At 40.6% G+C, this 17,668-nt stretch overlaps 2 protein-coding genes across 2 annotated transcripts; both read left to right on the forward strand.

The window, feature by feature from the left end:
- The first annotated feature begins 1,434 nt into the window (after positions 1-1,434).
- Positions 1,435-2,813, forward strand: LOC147322640 (uncharacterized). The gene has a single exon (XM_086307097.1). It carries the CDS (start codon positions 1,572-1,574, stop codon positions 2,811-2,813), a length of 1,242 nt encoding a protein of 413 aa, XP_086163223.1. The 5' UTR covers positions 1,435-1,571.
- A 3,400-nt stretch (positions 2,814-6,213) lies between these two features.
- LOC147322641 (TIMELESS-interacting protein-like) lies at positions 6,214-15,350 on the forward strand. Its single transcript, XM_086307110.1, has 8 exons — positions 6,214-6,233; positions 7,399-7,546; positions 8,005-8,095; positions 9,283-9,358; positions 9,667-9,789; positions 9,876-9,939; positions 10,722-10,934; positions 14,755-15,350. Exons 2-8 carry the CDS (start codon positions 7,411-7,413, stop codon positions 14,997-14,999), a joined length of 948 nt encoding a protein of 315 aa, XP_086163236.1. The 5' UTR covers positions 6,214-6,233; positions 7,399-7,410; the 3' UTR covers positions 15,000-15,350.
- Positions 15,351-17,668: the final 2,318 nt, after the last annotated feature.

The raw sequence follows: 17,668 nt of genomic DNA on the forward strand, positions 1-17,668 counted from the left end.
TTAATCCAAACATGTGATAGAGGTTTACCACCAGGAGAAGCAGACTGTAAATAAAAGACTGTGCTACTGAAAACTGTTAGTCTGACTTTGGATTGTAAATATGTTTCCATTTGTCACTTCTGTATTTGTATATGGCTCAAACTATTTGTTATGAAAGCAAAACAAACAAACTGATGTTGTATAAATTGATTCAGGATTATTTACTTCGAGTCCAGAAATCATAGCTGTCTCATCAGATCCAGTTGTGACATTAGCTATAGTTTCCGCGGAGGGTACTTGGTTCTGTATGACAGCACAGCTTTTAGGTTGAATTCAAGCGCTTGAGTACAGCCTGATAATTAGAGGCCTGCAAACTGTTTGCTGATGAACTTTGGAAGTAAAAGTACAGACAGCTATAGAAGACACAGGACACGAGATGGGTTCATTATTTCTTTTGAGTTCCATGTAACAATCCGTAACTCTGTAATTAATGAATGTGCCATTTAATCTTGGCTGCAGCCAAGATTAAATGGCACATTCATTAAATGGCTAAAATGGGTTGGCTGCCGTTCAGCATTTAGCACAAGTCAGCTTTTGATCAGAAAGTTTTCTGGTTTGATCCCTGGCTGCTCCAGTCTGCAGGCGAAATATCCTTGGACAAGATTGTAATCCCAAGCTGCTTTCTGATGCATCCATTGGAGTGTGAATGCTTTATAGAGTTTGTGAAACAGTTGTACGTGTGGTCAGATTGTTTTGTATTTGTGTGTGGATTGAAGCACATGTCTGAGAGCACATCAATCACTGCACATATTTTTTAAAATCTTAGTTTAAATAAAGTTTTTGATTATTTATTATAAAAAAGAGATGATATATATATAATGCAGTGGGCACTCTACCAGCTAACATGTCAGTTAATTTGACACATTGATTTATTTATCATTTCTTTTTCTCTCTCAGCTTTTCAGCTCCATATTTTTTGCCATTTCTTCCACACTCAACTCTGTTCTACAAGGTGAGCCCACAGTTAATGTAGGAGAGGGCAGGTGGCATTAAGAGATTTGATTGGGCAATCTAGGGCCCAGTTAGTTCTTCCTTTTGGTGAAAGCTGGGCTCTTCAGTTCAGCATGGCACAGCTCCAAAGATTCTGCAACATCAAACCCTCTGTCTGCTAATGTTACATCACCTGGGCTGAGGCAGTCCAGGTAATTGCAACAGTTTCTTGAAATTAGTTAATTCAGATATAAACAGAGTGACAGTTTACAGATTCAAACATGTCTCAGAGAAAACAGAAAAAAAACAGTAAAGCCCAACTCTCCTCTTTGTGATCAGGAAGACAAAATTCAACTTCCTGATCAAGTAGACAAATCATTCAACCAGCTTCTAGAAAAGGAAGATATTCAAAAGTTGAAAGAAATGGAACTCCTAGACAGGGAAGAAACTTTGAGCTCCAAGCAAAGCTTGATAAAGCACTAGAAAAACTAGTGCTGAAGGACAAAAAGAATCAGGAGCTGCAAGTAAAGCTTGATGAAAGACCGCACACAAATGAAGAGTTTCTTCAAGAAAAAAGGCTACAGGAGATAAAACAGAAGGAAATGGATTTCAAGCTCCAGGACATGGAGAAACACAACAAAGGCTTGCAAATCAAGCTTAATGAAGCTCTGCAAAAAATGAAAGAACTCCTCCAAGAAAAACAACAACAGGACATGAAGCAGTGCAAACTCCAAGGCATGGAGGAAAAATACAAAGCGCTTCAGGTAAAGCTTGATAAAACACTGAACAAAAATAAAGAGTTGCTTCAAGAACAAAAGCAACAAGAAATTAAACAGAAACAAACGGACTGCAAGCTTGAAGACGTGCAGGAAAAATACACAGCGCTGAAAATGAAACTTGATAAAGCACTGCAAAGAAATAAAGATTTCCTTCAAGAGAAAGAACAGCAAGACATGAAACAGAAACATCTGGATTGCAAACTTCAGAACATCGAGAAACACAACGAAGGCTCGCAAGTAATGCTTGATGAAGCTCTGCAAAAGAATAAAGAAATCCTTGAAGAGAAAGAAAAACTGGACCAGAGAGACACGCAGTGCCAACTCCAAGGTGTGCAGGAACAATACGGAGCGCTGCAGGTAAAGCTTGATGAAACACTGCACAAATATCAAGAGCTGCTTCAAGACCAAGAACAACAGGAAATAAAGCAGAAAGAAGACAAAGAAATTCTCCAGGACTTTGAGAGGAAAAACCAAAACCTGCAAGAACTTTATAACAAACTGAACTACAAAACACCTGAACTGGAAGAGGAAAAGGAAAAACTGCAAAACCAATGCTCAGAGATGCAGAGTAAGCTCAATGACATGCTGAGAAAAAACACAGAAGTCGAGGAACTTTCAGACAACGTGAAGTGCAAAAACACTGAGATACAGGTGCTAAAGCAACAACTAGAGAAAACAAACGAAGACCTGCAGTGTTCACTTCAAGAAATCGAGAGCAGAAGTCAGCAGTTGGAAGACACACACAACAAATTACAACAGAGTTATACAGAGCTGCACGAGGCAAAGCTAATGCAGGAGGCAACATCTAAAGAAATGAAAGAAAGGCTCAAAGACAAACAAGCCAAATTAGAAGAAGTGGAGAAAACATGCAAGAGACTTGAGCAGGAGAATGCAGAAACAATCGATCAGTTGAGAACCCTCATCCTAGAGAAAAAAGTGCTCGTGGAAAAGCTCATGGAAAAGAAGAAAAAACGCTTCTGCTTCTTCTGGAGGAGGGACACTCCTGCTTTTTCTACTTTTTCTACTTTTTCTACTGCTAATGTCACCTCGTCTGTTCCATCTTAATTTTCACCTCTCCTCTCCCTTTCTCTCCCTTTCTCTCCTGACACCTCTCCCTCCCCTGTTTCCCTTTAACTGCTATCACCTGTCCCATCTCCCTCCCCCCCCCCCCCCCCCCCCCCTCTCTTTTCACCCTCACCCCCCAACCAGTCCCGACAGTTGACTGCCTCCTCTAGAGCCTGGTTCTGTCATAGGTTTCTTCCTTTAAAGGGAGTTTTTCCTATCCACTGTCGCACCTAGTGCTTGCTCAGAGGGGATTGTTGGGGTTTTCTCTCCTCTATCTCTTTCCTCCTTTCTATCCCTTTCCTTTACCTTCTTCTTTACAACCCCTCCCCCCCTTTCTATTTCCTCAATAATTTAATAATAAACACAATTGGCAAAATTTTAAAAAGTCAGATCAATGTCTTCATTCAAGAATGAATTGTCTTTGTCACGGGGTCATGTGTATTTTGTGTTTTCCTCGGGCTGGTGATCCTTGCAGTTGTTGAGCCCAAGAGTCCAGATTTTTAGTGTTTTAATCACATTTAGTGTTACATTTTAGATCACAACAAAAGGATATCCACAATTTAGGATTCAGGCATTTGTCTTTTTCAATATCATAATCATTCTATGATTGAGTCGGTTACAGAAGCAGCAGTTAGCAGCAATAACTTCAATTCATCAACATTTGCAAGCATTTTTTTATACACAGCATTTCTGTCAGGTTGAGGTCTGGACTTCCATGCAGTAGATTTGCTGCTGTGCTTGGGCTCATTATCCTGTTGCATGGCCTAATTTAGGAGAAGCTTTAGCTGTTGGACAGACGGCCTCACATTTGACTCTAGAAAACTTTGGCATACAGAGGAGTTCGTGGACTGCAAGGTGCTTATTGCTTGTGTCTGCAGAACAAGCTCAAATCACCACAATTGAACCAGCGTACTTGACAGTGGATTTGAGGTGTTTGTGCTGTGTTTGATTTTTGCTGAAGTTACTGCTGTGCATTATGACCAAACCTCCACTTTAGTCTCATCTTTTAAAAATATGTTGCTCCAGAAGCTTTCAAGGGCAAATTTGCAAACCTCAACTGAGTTGTTGTGTTCTCTTTAGAGACAAGAAGCTTTCTCCTGGCGGCCCTTCCAGACCAACCATACTTGTTTTGTCTTTTTCTAATTAAACTGTCTTGAACATTAACATGCTGTTTAAGGCCTGTAGAGGCTCAGATGCAGCTCTTGGGTATTGTGCAGTTTCTGTGAGCACTGAACAGTCTTTGTGGTGGATCTGAATGCTCCAGACTAGCAAACTTGCTCATGGTCAGTTAATCAAGTGCATAGAGCCCTGTGATGAATTTTCACATTTACTCTGTGAATCTTCATTCTTCTAGCTAGTCTTTACTCTTCTAGAAGCTTTCTTTGCTCAGACGTCTGCAGCATTGAATCTATGTCTTCTCCACTGCTATTCCAAACAAGGTGCTGATGCAGGGGTCATTAGCACAGTAAGATTTAAGTGCACAAAATGTTCACATCATAATAGTAATAATAATTAGAGGAGAGTATTATGTAGTCCAAGAAGTGTGTGGAGAAGTTTTCAGTGCGGAGGAGGGAACCATGGTGTTCAGGAGCCAAACTGCTTTGGGGGAAAATGCTATTGCACAATCTTGCCGACCTGCTCCTGATGACGCAGTCGTCTTCTGGAGGGAAGTGTGGTAAACAGTTGATGGGAAGGGTGATGCGGGTCAGCCATGATGCTAGTGGCTTTCCCAGTGAGGTGTAAATATCCTGTAGACTGGGTAGAGAGCTGCCAATAACACGCTGTGCGGTCCACACAATCCTCTGGAGGGCTCTGCGATTGGACGCATGACAGTTTTCATACCAGACTGTGATGCAGCGGGTTAGGATGCTCTGCATGGTACCTCTGTAGAAAGTATTAAAGATGGGTTTGGGGATGTGCACCTTCTTCAGTCGTCTCTTAAAATGCAGTCGCTGCTGAGCTCTTTTAGTCACTGATTTGGTGTTGCTGGTCCAGGACAGGTCCGGGGGCGGATCTAGAGAAATTTTTCCAGGCTGGCATGGAAATCAAATGGGGTGGCAAAATCAAAGCCTTGTTTTAAACACATATGCAGGTGTTACATATGATTAATATACATTAAGCATATGTTTCATATAAATATGGTCTATAACTTAATTATTTTCTATAGCCCACATAATTAAACATTTCAGTTACATAAAATGTGTGTACTGTATAGCCTGTATAATAAATAAATATGTAACCAATAAGTATAAAATCCAGAAAGCTACACAACACTGGGCGGGGGCTCATTTCCAAACACAAGTCTAACTTAAGTTTCATACTGTTTTTGTTAGAAAAAAATCAAATTGTACTGACTACTACTACTGCCAGAAAGCTGCACTGTCACAAACAATTATTGAAACCTCATTTTTCATGATTTGTTGGGTCAATATTCTGAGGTCCAAAATATAATTGGCCATTTTTGGCTGCTTTTGATTGTTGTTGTTTTTTTTACCTTGTCTTTCTTGGTATCATTCTTTTCAGCACAACCTCACACGTCCAAATTTACAGTTATTAAAACAACTGGTCTGAAATCACACGAACACATAAAACCCTAGTAGTAGTTATATTTTCTCTTTACTATAAAAACCACAGACATGTTTAGTAAATTATTTTCATAACTTGAAATGCAAATATAAGTGGTAATTTTTTTAAATTAAAATTAAACAAAAATTTTGTAAATAATAAAGTTATATACAACTATTCATCTAAAAATGCAGGCAATGCATCTGGGGTTCTTATTTTTATTTTTTTGCACAGCCATTTTAAAAATACTACAACAATCAGGTGTCACAATAAGACGCCCCACAAATTATTTGTGCCAGTAAAAAAAAAAATTGTCAACCACAAGACAGAGAAGAACATCACAGGGAGAAACCCTGCAGGCCTGACAGCAGGTGTATCGCTCATTCTGTTTTCCACCTGGAGACAGTGTTCACAAAATCGTCGACGACTGATTTAATAGTCGACGCGTCGTTTGAAGCTTTGTAAGATCCCAAAAGACGCAGGAATAAGTAGCAGGATTTAAGAGTGTAATAACGGACTGAAACAGAAGATGGCAGCACTGCATGTACAAGGATGCCAGCTGCCGTTAAACCCCGAAGAAGAAGAAGAAGAAGAAGAAGCAGCTGTGTCCCAGAATTCATAGCGCGGCCCAGCTCAGTTTCCAACAATGGCGGCAGCTAGTTAGTTTTAATATTACTCTTATTATTCTTTCTGGGTCACAAAATAAACGTTTCAGCCGAGAATGTAGCTGTGTAAACCTCAAATATCGGCTCAGTTTATCAGGACACCACATATTTTCAAAAGCGCTCCGACGTTTTCAGAGACGTCTGTTACCCACTAGCTCGATAGCTAGCCGGGGGCTAGGTCACTAGCACGGTGAGAACACCGGACTCCAGGCAAATTGTTTTCAAACCCACCGCCGTCTTTCGCTACTCAGGTTAAATATATATGAGTCACTTAGATAAATTAAAAATGTTGTTGTTTGGCTTTTTTTTTTTTAGTATTTTATTTGTTCCTGAGTAAATCGGTTTGTCTGAGATTAAAGTTATAGTTTTTACACAGCTGAATAAACGTCAAGCAGACAGCTGATTATCAGAAGTGTGAGATGCTGGAGAATATACTCCGGTGTCCTGTTATATTTTAGATAGCAAGGAGTTTATTAAACTTCACCGAAACAATCTGCAAATTTCATTAAAATTGAATAAACTATCATCTTGTCTTTATTTTTAGTTAGCACCTTAAAAGCTTAAAGCTGTAAGCTAATGATAGTTATATAAGAGCATATGCTGCATGGTGCAATAAGCTGTAGTTTTATGTCCAGTGGATGATGATCTGATTAGTCGACTAATCGCATAAATAATCGGTGACTAGTCGACTATCAAAATAATCGTTTGTGGCAGCCCTAGTTGTGTCACATCATTTTGGCTCAAGAGTTTACTTTATTGCTATGTTTGTTTTTTGCTATTTTATTACTACATTTGTATTGTGCAGCACTTCGGTCTGCCAGGTGTGTTTTTAAAGTGCTATATAAATGATGATGACGATGATGCTTACGGAACAGCTGAAAGACTTTAAAACAAACCTGTTACTTTAATGATATTTCTGTGGTACTACAGAGTCCAAAAGAAGTATCGCAGTAATAATTCATCCAAATTGTAACTTTTAAATGTCATTATCAGCCCAAAGGTTCACAACCAGTTCATCCCTGATAGAATGTAAATATATACAAATCTATAAATTGTATTATGTATATAACTGTGAAACAAACATAATGGACCATTAATGTATCATAATAGTACATTTCTGAATTTGGGGTATAATTCCAGGTGGGATGAGTGTCTGTACAGCTCCTCCTGTTGATGTAAAAAAAGAAAAAAGTAAATGCCAGTTTTTTTTAGGTTTTCATGTTGATGTTGTAACACAGTAAAGAATTACTCTTACAGAAATAAATGTCATTTTTTCAACTTGCAGTTAAATTCATGTAACTTAATGCTGATGCTGTTGACGACTGGGGCTCACACGTCTTTTACTTTGTCTCCAGGACCGACTCACCATGGTTGACCCACAGGAAAATAGCCCGCAGGACATTCCTGACTATGACGGCATAGAGGATGAAGCTTTCCCCCCACTCCCACCACCACACTCCCCAGGCCGGGGAGGCCAGGAGGAAGGAGACCCTTTTGCAGATGGTAGATGCTGCTGTGCTCTTACAGGATTACTATGAGGTCTTTAAGATGTGATGATTCAGAACTTTGTATTTTAAATTCATGGTTTAATGAAGAATCATAGAAAAATAAGATTCAGGAAAAAAGGCTAATGTGGGAGAAATACAACCTCTCATAGTCCTTCCACAAAGCTTTTTGGAACAGCTTGATAATAATGAATTTGTTAGTTCAGCCTAGAATTAACAAATGCATGAACTGGTTTTTCAGCATCTCTCTGAGACTGGATGTTTCTAACAATAACAACACACATGTTTTTGTTTGCGTGAGCAAATGAAACCTATCAGATACTGTTCAAACCAGCACATTTCTTCTGTAACCTCCAGTCTATAATTTGTCTGGATTTAAAGATAAGCTTGAAGTTTGCCACGCTGCCAACAGAATGAGTTAGAAACACATCCTGTTGTCATGTGTTTTCAATGCAGGAGATGAAGGTGAGGTATCACAGCTGGCTGATGTCCCTACTGCTAAAAGGAGAGGCGTGAAGAGACCCCAACCCAAGCTGGACTCCCACAGGTAGCAAAGACATTTATATCACGACAGAGGGTTGAAATGCATTAAAATGCGCATTTAAATAGGAATTTGATGTCATCTTGTGTGAGCTGGGACACAAGGAGGCCAAAATCATTGATTGACGTGTGCAGACTGTCAGTGTTGCAGCCAGGTTGAACACGAGTCTGTGACTGCACTGGTTTTTATCACCGTTTCACTAATAATCGTGCACAGAGGCTCAGAGACACACTGACACACAGAGTTGTTGCAAATGTTTGAAAACGTAAGTTTGTGGAAAGAACTTTGCACAAAAAAAGTGATGTGATATTATCTGAGTGGCGACACCTGTCGTTTCGCAGAGTACTGCAGCGTCTTCTTACGCTTTAGCGGCGGGTACAAATGACTGCATCTGTGTGATGATGGTGCAGCTTCACTCTGCCAGTCATTTAAAGAAGAAAGACTCTAATACCATTGTTGTTTTCATCATTTGGATGGGCAAAATTCCCAGACTGAAAATTGTCAGAGCGTTGGAGACATCCCTGGATGTGTGTGAGAAAGATGTTTCCAGTCTCTGTACACCTATAGTGTGAACCTGGTTAGTATTGCCAACCATAAGTCAGGCTCGTTCCCAGTAGTCTCCCAGTGGGTGTTCCAGTGGCACTCCTCTGTTACTGTTCTGTTCACAATGTTCCTGGACAGAACTAAGTTATACTAAATCAAAGGATGTTAAATAAGCTTTTAAGTAAGAACGTCGATTATACTTAGGATAAAACTTGCAAGCTGTATTAAAGAAAAACATAGATTTTCATTTGATAAAATATTCAAATTAATTGCAACTTTGCTATAAATATATATATATATATATATAGCAATTTTTTATTTTTAGATGGAGAAATTTGACTATTTCTCATTATACTGCCTTATGTACAAACAGGTAGGAAAAGAAAGGTTGTGGGCACCCTGAAAACCAAACACCCTACCCCCCCCCCAACAAGCTACTGCCTTCTGAACATGGTACATCTGAAGGCACTGACATTTCCATTCAGAGGGTCTGTCTGTGTTGGCCCTGTGACAGGCTGGCGACCTGGCTGCTGGGATGGGCTTCAGCCATCCACGATCCTGAATTGGATAAGCCAAATACGCCTGGATGTGCTGCTAACCCTGCTTGTAATCCATTAATGGTTTAACTTAGTCTTAATATTTTTTCCCAGGCTGATATCAGATCGAGGGCTTCCAGCTCTGGGCACTCTCTTTGACAATATCCAGTTCAAAGGCAAAGGACACGAGGTAGGATATGATAACATCTGTCCCACCAATTACCAGATGTGAATGAACATTGGTTTTTGAGCTAAATCTGTTTGGCCTGTCAGCTTTTAATTAGATGTCCTAAATTTGGTTTGAGACTAAAAGGTCAAAAGTTGCCCTTTCTGTCGTGGTCAAAAATGAGTGAGGGGAACCAGAGGTTGGTTTACCAAATTAAGATGTCTTTTGTTCCAATGACTGGAAGTCATTTTTTAGTGGGAAGAAGAAGCGTCCTATCACACACAGCCCTCTTTCATATCACTACTCGCTGTTTTTGATGTTTGCCCCATTAGGCTGCAGACCTGCGGCTGCTGATGCAGAAGATGGAGAACTGGGCCCACAGGTTGTACCCCAAATTGCAATTTGAAGATTTTATTGACAAAGTGGAAAGGCTCGGCAGCAAAAAGGAAGTGCAGGTGAGAGGAAGCAGTAGAATATTTCCTGCAAGCGTGTGGGATTCCTAATGTTCAGAATTTGTAATTTTTTACTCATTCTTCTATAGACATGTCTTAAACGAATACGACTGGACATGCCCCTGACACATGAAGATTTTACAAGTACAGATGGTAAGAAGAAAAATCATTACTGATGGGGATACGGTGGACTAGGGCTGTGAGATATGACCAAAGTCTCATCTCCCGATATAAGAATTCTATCGTCCGATAACGATATAAATCACAGAAATGTAACATTTTCTGTCAATTCTGTGAATCTCGACTTGCGTGAAGTGTTTCCAGCTGCGCGTCATGTAGCTGGAGTCGAGTGTTTTAACCGATGCATGAAACGACACATTTTTAGACAGAAGTTGTAACGGCGCCGTTTTCTTTGTGAGTATTTATTACACGGCGTGCTGCGGGGGAAAGCCTGTTCTAACGTTTGAGTCTAAGGTTTATTTTTTAGCACCTGGCGGCTCTGTTTTACTTCTCATCCGTAAACACTCTGCTCTTTCACGTGATTCCGTTTATTTTGAAAAGCCTCAACAGGATCTTGAGCTTTATTCTGAAAGGTTTATGTGGAACATAAACAAGCGGACACGCGATGGTTTTACCGTCGTTGTTGCTAACGACAACGCATAAAAACAGGCGCTTGTCCGTCCGTAGTGTGGTTATATATAAGAGAAAGAGAGAACTTTACTACAGTGACATCAGAACCATGAAGAAATATTGCCGTAAACAGTTTATTTTGCGACACCACGAAACAAACGATAGCGTAAAATGAAATAGACGTTTTTGTATATATCGTTGTATCGAACAGCCCTACGGTGGATTCACACCTGCAGGTGCACATAGGAAATACTTGCCATATTCCACAGGACTTAATTATCAGCACTGCTTGAAATTGTGTTCAGGTGCTGGTGACGAAGAGGTACAACGTGAACTGGAAACATTTGGGGATCCTGATCTGTTCAGCAGAGAGAGTTTTATTAATGCTCCCCAAGGGCAGATTGCCGAAGCCCTCGCTCCCCCACCTACTCCCTCTCTGACCGAAGAGCAGCAGAAACGTATTGAGCTGAACAGACAGCGGGCCCTGGAAAAGAGGCGCGCACGCCAGCAGCAAATTGGTAAGAATGGCAAAAATGTATCATACAGCTGGGACACAATATAACAGAAATAATTAATGATTCTGCTACAAAACATCCAGCGAAGGTTCATAAGGATCATCTAGCTTCATTGGTGTATTAACTTTATATGAAAATACAAAAAGCAAAACATTGAATGTACAGTATATTGCCAAAAGTGTTTGCTCATCTGCCCCCACACTCATATGAACTCGAGTGACATCCCATTCACGACGTCCGCCTGTGCAGCTATATCAGCTTCAACTCTTCTGGGAGTGTTTATGGGAGTTTATGACCATTTGTAAGGTCAGACACTGATGTTGAAGGCCTGGCTCCAAGTCTCTGCTCTCATTCATCCCAGTGGTGTTCTGGTCAGGACTCCCATGCCAGAGTTCATGTCTTTGTGGACCTTGCTTTGTGCACTGGTGCCCAGTCATGCTGGAACAGGAAGAAGCCATCCCCAAACTGTTCCCTTAAAGTCGGGAGCCAAAATGTCTTTGCATGCTGAAGCATTAAGAGTTCCTTTCACTGGAACGAAGAGACTGAGCCCAACTTCTGAAAAACAACCCCGCACCGAAATCCCCCTGCCACCAAACCTGGAGCTCTGTTGTCCTGGCAACTGCTAAGTTGACTTGTCTATCGGCTTTCCAGATTGAGAACTGTGATCTGTCGCTCCATAGACTGCATCTCTCCTGTTCTAGAGTCCAGTGGCGGCGTGCTTTACACCGCTGTGTCCCATTGCTTTGCGTTGCACTCTGTGATGTAAGGCTTGGACTACAGCTGCTCGGCCATGGAAATGGATTCCACGAAGCTCTCTGTGCACTGTTCTTTAGCTAATCTGGAGACCACGTGAAGTTTGGAGCGATGGACTCCACAGAAAATTAGCAACCTCTGTGCGCCTCAGTATCCACTGACCCCCACTCTGGGATTTTACGTGATCCACCACTTGATGGCTGAGTTGCTGTCGTTCCCAAACACTTCCACTTAGTAGCAGCAGTCTGCATGCCTAGGTGCTTGATTCTATACAGCTGTGGAAGTTACTGGATCACCTGAATTCAATGATTTGGATGATGGGTGGTGAGTGAATACTCCTTACAATATAGTGAAGTGGATCTAGTGTATATATCCACCAGAAACCCTGAAGGTCGAGTGACGAGTTCCCGTATTGCACAGTTCGTCCAAACCACCAGAGATTCCTCACATTAGTGTGGAGTTTGGTAATAAGAGGCAAAGCATGTAGAAAACATTGATTTCTTTACTGCCTGTCTGATGTCAGCTTCAATTAGGCGTAGTATTTTTGTTTTTGCCTTACACTTGTGATCCAAACTGTTTTTACTTCCTCTTTAGTTAAAGCGGAGCCAGCTGTCTGCGATCTATTGTCTACAAATCTTTAACAGTGACATTAAATCGTTCTTCAGGGTCCTCATTTACCGCAGAAATGATGTAATGTGATTTAAATGAGACCCATAGAAAAGAAAATGACCTGTTGATCGGTCTCTATTATGAGCCTTCACCCATAAAAATGTGTTTACAGTTTATAACACTAGATGGTGATATGAGACCGTTTCCATTGTATTACCCGAGCATGATTTACTCATCGACTTTAAACTTTCACATTTTAGTCATTAGTCCTCCTTAAGAGGAGCCAATCCACCCCCCCCCCCCCCTTTTTTTTTTTCTGTCCAGTATAGAAACTAAACAGCTGACATCATTCGGGTAGTGTAGCTTCCAGAGATCTGAAGTTAACGTGAACTCTGGAGGGCAGTCAAAAGCTTAATTTTTTATAATGCAACATACTATTATTTACATACATATTATTTTAATAAGCAGTTTCAGGGTTCGTGCTGTTTTAATGAGTGTTCGATGGAAAACGACACTGAAGGAATTTGTACTCTTGAGTCACATGACAGTAAATAATTTCGAGTATGTGTACATAACACAGGCTAATGTTTAAAACTATGATTATTATTTTGCTAGCTATCAAACTATCTGGAGAAATGATTGAAATGCACTGAGTGTGATAGAGTACGGCAGTGCTAGCACAGCAGTTAGTTATGGCATGGTGATTTATGCAGTGTGCTTTAAACTTGGCTAACATTACTTAGCAGTAGCAGTAATATTAGTGACTTCACTCAAGTGAAAGCTTTAATCGTTAGTCCGACACTTAACTAGCCAACTTAAGCCTTAAAGAAAAACTGGTAAAAAGAGGGACTGATGCATGTGGGCACAAAGAAGCCATTTCTTGTGCTGCTGAAGTTCCCTGGCTTTCATTCAAAATGTGTTTATCGTGAGCACCGACACATTAAACCATTTAAAAATTATAAATGGCTTTAAGCTCACATTGATGCCTGTGGGGCTCTATCAGCCACGGAGACGACAGACACATTTTAGTGTTTTAATGAATGAATGTTTCATACTTTAAGGCTGCCTGTTTATTTAAGGGAGATGAACAATACATTATTATTTGACATAATTCTATGACAGGTGATGGACTGAATAAATAGATTTTAGGTCGATGTTTGTGCGTTTTTAAAGTCTTATATGTTGAATTGAACTGAGTGTGTCATCTGTTCAAAGCCTCCCGTCAGTGCTGTTCTCCATGCCTGTCTTACTGTACATGGTGTTATTAGCACAAACACTTTAAAGCTGATCATTTAGGACTGTAACAATAATCCAGAGAGCAATGTAGTCAAACATCTCACAGTTAGTTTTATTGGGAATGAACTTTGACCTGTTAGGCCCCCAGGGCTTTTCTGAGCTTCCTGCTCGAAAATGAAGAGGCCAAAATAAATGGAGTATTTCTCTGCAATTACAAACTCTGTGTAAACAGTCTTGGTATCAAAATAAAGCTAACGCTTGTGAGCTGTCATCAGAGGGGTAAATATTACTGCAGATGTTACTATGTCAAAGTTACTGGGACTCAAACATAGAAAAAAAAGATTATTTCCCTCACCTAATTTTTAAAAGTATTTTATAGCTTATATGCTATAAAATATACTTTGGGTCACATTTAACTCCAGAAAATCATAAATCAAAATATGGATGTTACCTGTCCACAGATTCATGGTGATGTAACTGCTCTTTTAACTGTTTGGTGTTTGTAGAAATGGTTTACAGCTGAGATTCAGAGGCTTCTGTGGACACTCATGTCTGCACTTATATTTCTGACCTCGTGTTATAACCGATTAAATGTGATCTCCTCTCTTTTCCCCCATTTTTGGTGGTGTGGGTGCTTAACTAGTTAAAGTACCAAACATCTGTCTCCTGTTGTTGTGTCATGTAGGAAAGAAGCATCAATATCTGATGAGCAGACTTGTTCATTTGTGCAGATTTCTTCTTTTGTGTGGTTGTTTTTTCCAAGTGGAGATGAGCATCTCTAACAAGTTGATTTGTTCACATTTGCACATCTGCATTTTTGAGAGAAATGAGTTTTTTGAGTTTGTGCACTATATGCATATAAGACAACCATTTCCTTTTTCAGTATTTTTGTGTGGTGCATTTTTCTCTGTTTTAACAAAAGAGGAACAAAGAACATTTAAGTCAACCTAAGACGATTTGTTTTAATTTTTACATGGTCTTACTGAGGTGATGCAAAGTGGAACATGCAAACTGTTTTTTTGGTAATGTGCTGGAAAAGCTTGATAATGGACCTTGAAAGTGCTTAAAGTGCTTAAATTTGACCCTGAACAATGAGTTTGAACCCTGCAGTTTACAGTTTCATTTTTCATTATCTCAGCTTTGCCTGTCTTTTATAAATCGTAGTAGACTGAGTGTGTCTGTGTTGACTGAAACCATCACTGTTTCTAATTCTCAACCCTTTCAGGCCCTTCAGCCTCTCAGACTGCTGACATGTTAGGAGACAAACCTCCAGCTGCATCCTCACCAAATGTCATCAAAGGTTCTACTGATGGAGATGAAACTGTAGAAGATCCTGACCTCGAGCCTTCCAACAACACCTCCACGCAACAAACCAGCCCGCTTCCCCCCAAAGACTCTGAGCCCGCTGAGGCTGAGACCGGCCTCAGCCCTGAGCAACAGCTCAGCAACGACTGTGTAGAGGGGGATTAAAGTTCACGTGCAGCAGTTTCTGCTGAAAAGCTTTGGCAGTGAGCAGATTTAAAGGTTTCCCAATGTTCGTGCCTGCTCATTCGAGTAATGTTGTGCATTTCTGGTGGTTTATATCTTGAGCACATGTTCCTACTGTGACGTCAGCTTTGGGTTAGCAAAGACATTTATAATCAATGGAAATAAATGTTTTTCTTATTTTTAAAAGTCCAAATCCTAAACGTATTTACCATGTGTTGGTATCTGTTACAGAAAAATATTTGAACTGATCCACAGTTCCTGCTCTGATGCATCTTCTTTCTCCAGTTTCACTATTGGCAGAATTTTGGTTGCAAACATGTTTCTATAAAAGGCCTCTGTGTGTGTGTAGTATGTGAGCTGTCAACTGACCATCACCCTCTTCCAAGCATTAAGTGCTCGTTCAATTATGAACAGTTCTTTCTTAAGCTACTGCAGAGACATGAAACGCAACACGATGAAGTGGCTCCATCTGCGCTAATGAAAACACCATTTTTAATTACAGGCCACTGCACACATATTGAAATAGTTATGTACAGTTCATATTTCTGTTGGTAGTTCTAGAAAACAATCTTAAAATCCACAAACCAAAAAACGCTTCTGATTATTTACCAGTTCAAACAATAAAAATGTCCTTGGTGTTGGTGTCTTCTATACAGGCTCTTGATATACAAACTATAAGATAAATACATCCTAGTTTTATACATCACTTCCAACACAACCAACCTCAGGTGTGTTCATTACTCTACGGGTTTATTTTAATTGTTTGTTAAAATAGTTTTTTCGATCATATTGAGTATAGAGGAATGCAACTGTGAGCTTTAGCAATTATCCCGCTTCAACAGGACCGTGATCCCGATGTGTGAGACAGCAGGGTGCTGCCACTGGTGTTGTAATGTGTGATTTAGTTCCTCCTAACATTTCAGTTTTCTTCCAGTATCTATCCTCTGTGATTACTGGCTCTTTAGACAGATTTAATAGAAGTGTGTGAGCTATTGGCTCAGTATAAAGGGTCAGTAGTGTTTTCATGTCACCTATCCATCCTCCATTTAGTCACCCAAAGCATGTAGTAAATACTGCTCACTTTTATTCACCTTCTCTTAAATCCAGAAAAATTCCCACTTGTTAACGTTGAGTGTGTGTGTGTGTGTGTGTGTGTGTGTGTGTGTGTGTGTGTGTGTGTGTGTGTGTGTGTGTGTGTGTGTGTGTGTGTGTGAGTGTGTGCGTGTGTGTGTGTGCGTGTGTGTGCCAGTTGCAGCCTCCAAGTTGAACACCATCACCAAATCCAACCTGGGTCAGTGTGTCAGCAAGTACGACCTGCTGGTCTGGTTTGAGATCAGCGAGCTGGAGCCCACTGGAGAGTGAGTATCCACCTGGAGTGTTATATTCACGCACAAGCTTTAAAGGAACCATAAAAATGATCTCCAGGAAGAATATTATAAGTTGGGATGTTGTGTCACCTCCTCCCTCCATGCACAGGTACATCCCAGCCATCGTGGATCACAGTGGAGGCCTGCCCTGTCATGGTACCTACCTGCTGCACCAGGTACAGGATTGGTGCACATGTTGTTTCCTTATTACTCACACAGTGGTAACTGCTTCCTTTGTACACAGTTGAATATCTTCTTTTAAAGCGTAATGTTGCTCTAGCTGTGCTCACTGTGATCCTGAGCTCCTGTTATGTTTGCTGCAGGGGATCCAGCGGAGGATCACAGTGACCCTCATCCACGAGAAAGGCAGCGAGCTCCATTGGAAAGATGTTCGTGAGCTGGTTGTAGGTGAGCAGCCTGCCTTTAGGGTCTAGTCGTGCTATACCTCTGTGTAGAAAACAAAACCCCAAAGCACCGAAACAATGTTTTATAGTGTTTGTGTGCTTTTGATAGAGGAAGACAGGACAGAACATCATTAAAGGGATTTGACTTTGTGAGATCACCCTGAAAACGCACCACTCTGTTCACTCTGAGATATTTTCAGTCTGGAAAGATGAATCTGTCGGGCTTCAGGCTGCTTCTCACTTTAAGCAGTTCATGCTGTAGCTGATGGACCAAAAATGACATTTGATATTTTAGACATTCAGCTGCTGACTCTGAAGCCAACAGGCTCTTGAGTGTGGATGATTGTGTTGGTACTGGATGCTGTGATCAAACAGCTGTTCTGATCTGTCTTCATTCATGCCTGTTGTTATTAAGCCTCCTAAGCTCCAAACCAGTAAAAGCAATCTTTGGAGGCAACACCCTTTTTAGTACTTTGCTGTATTTGTTTGTGATTGTGTGACACTGAACCACAGTGCTATGTATATCCTCTGTAACACTCAGACGTTTCCAGATCAGTGTTTCCCCCTCAGCTGTTTCTCACTATAGAGTCTTTCCTCTGTAACAATGAGGCACCAGCAGAGCATATCTGGCTCCCAGTCTGTGGCTGATAGTGCCCCCTGCTGTTAATAACAGGAACAGTGTAACCTTGTATGGAGCTCATAGTGATGGTCTGAAGATTGCTGCTGCAAGGCAGTAATTTGTATCCATGTGTGCTGTCTATTCTGAGCATATGCAGTTATGTGAGCTCTCAGGTTTTATGTATCAGGACATAATTAAAAACAATCAGGTCCTTAGTAGGTCTTAATATGAGGTAAATATAAAACATGAAGTGTTTGTGAG

The sequence above is a fragment of the Aulonocara sp. 'chitande type north' Nkhata Bay genome, linkage group LG9 (genome assembly GCF_057382095.1).
Source record: "Aulonocara sp. 'chitande type north' Nkhata Bay isolate Kocher_YH1m ecotype deep benthic linkage group LG9, A_spYH_male_GT1.1, whole genome shotgun sequence".
In the NCBI taxonomy this organism is placed as follows: domain Eukaryota; kingdom Metazoa; phylum Chordata; class Actinopteri; order Cichliformes; family Cichlidae; genus Aulonocara; species Aulonocara sp. 'chitande type north' Nkhata Bay.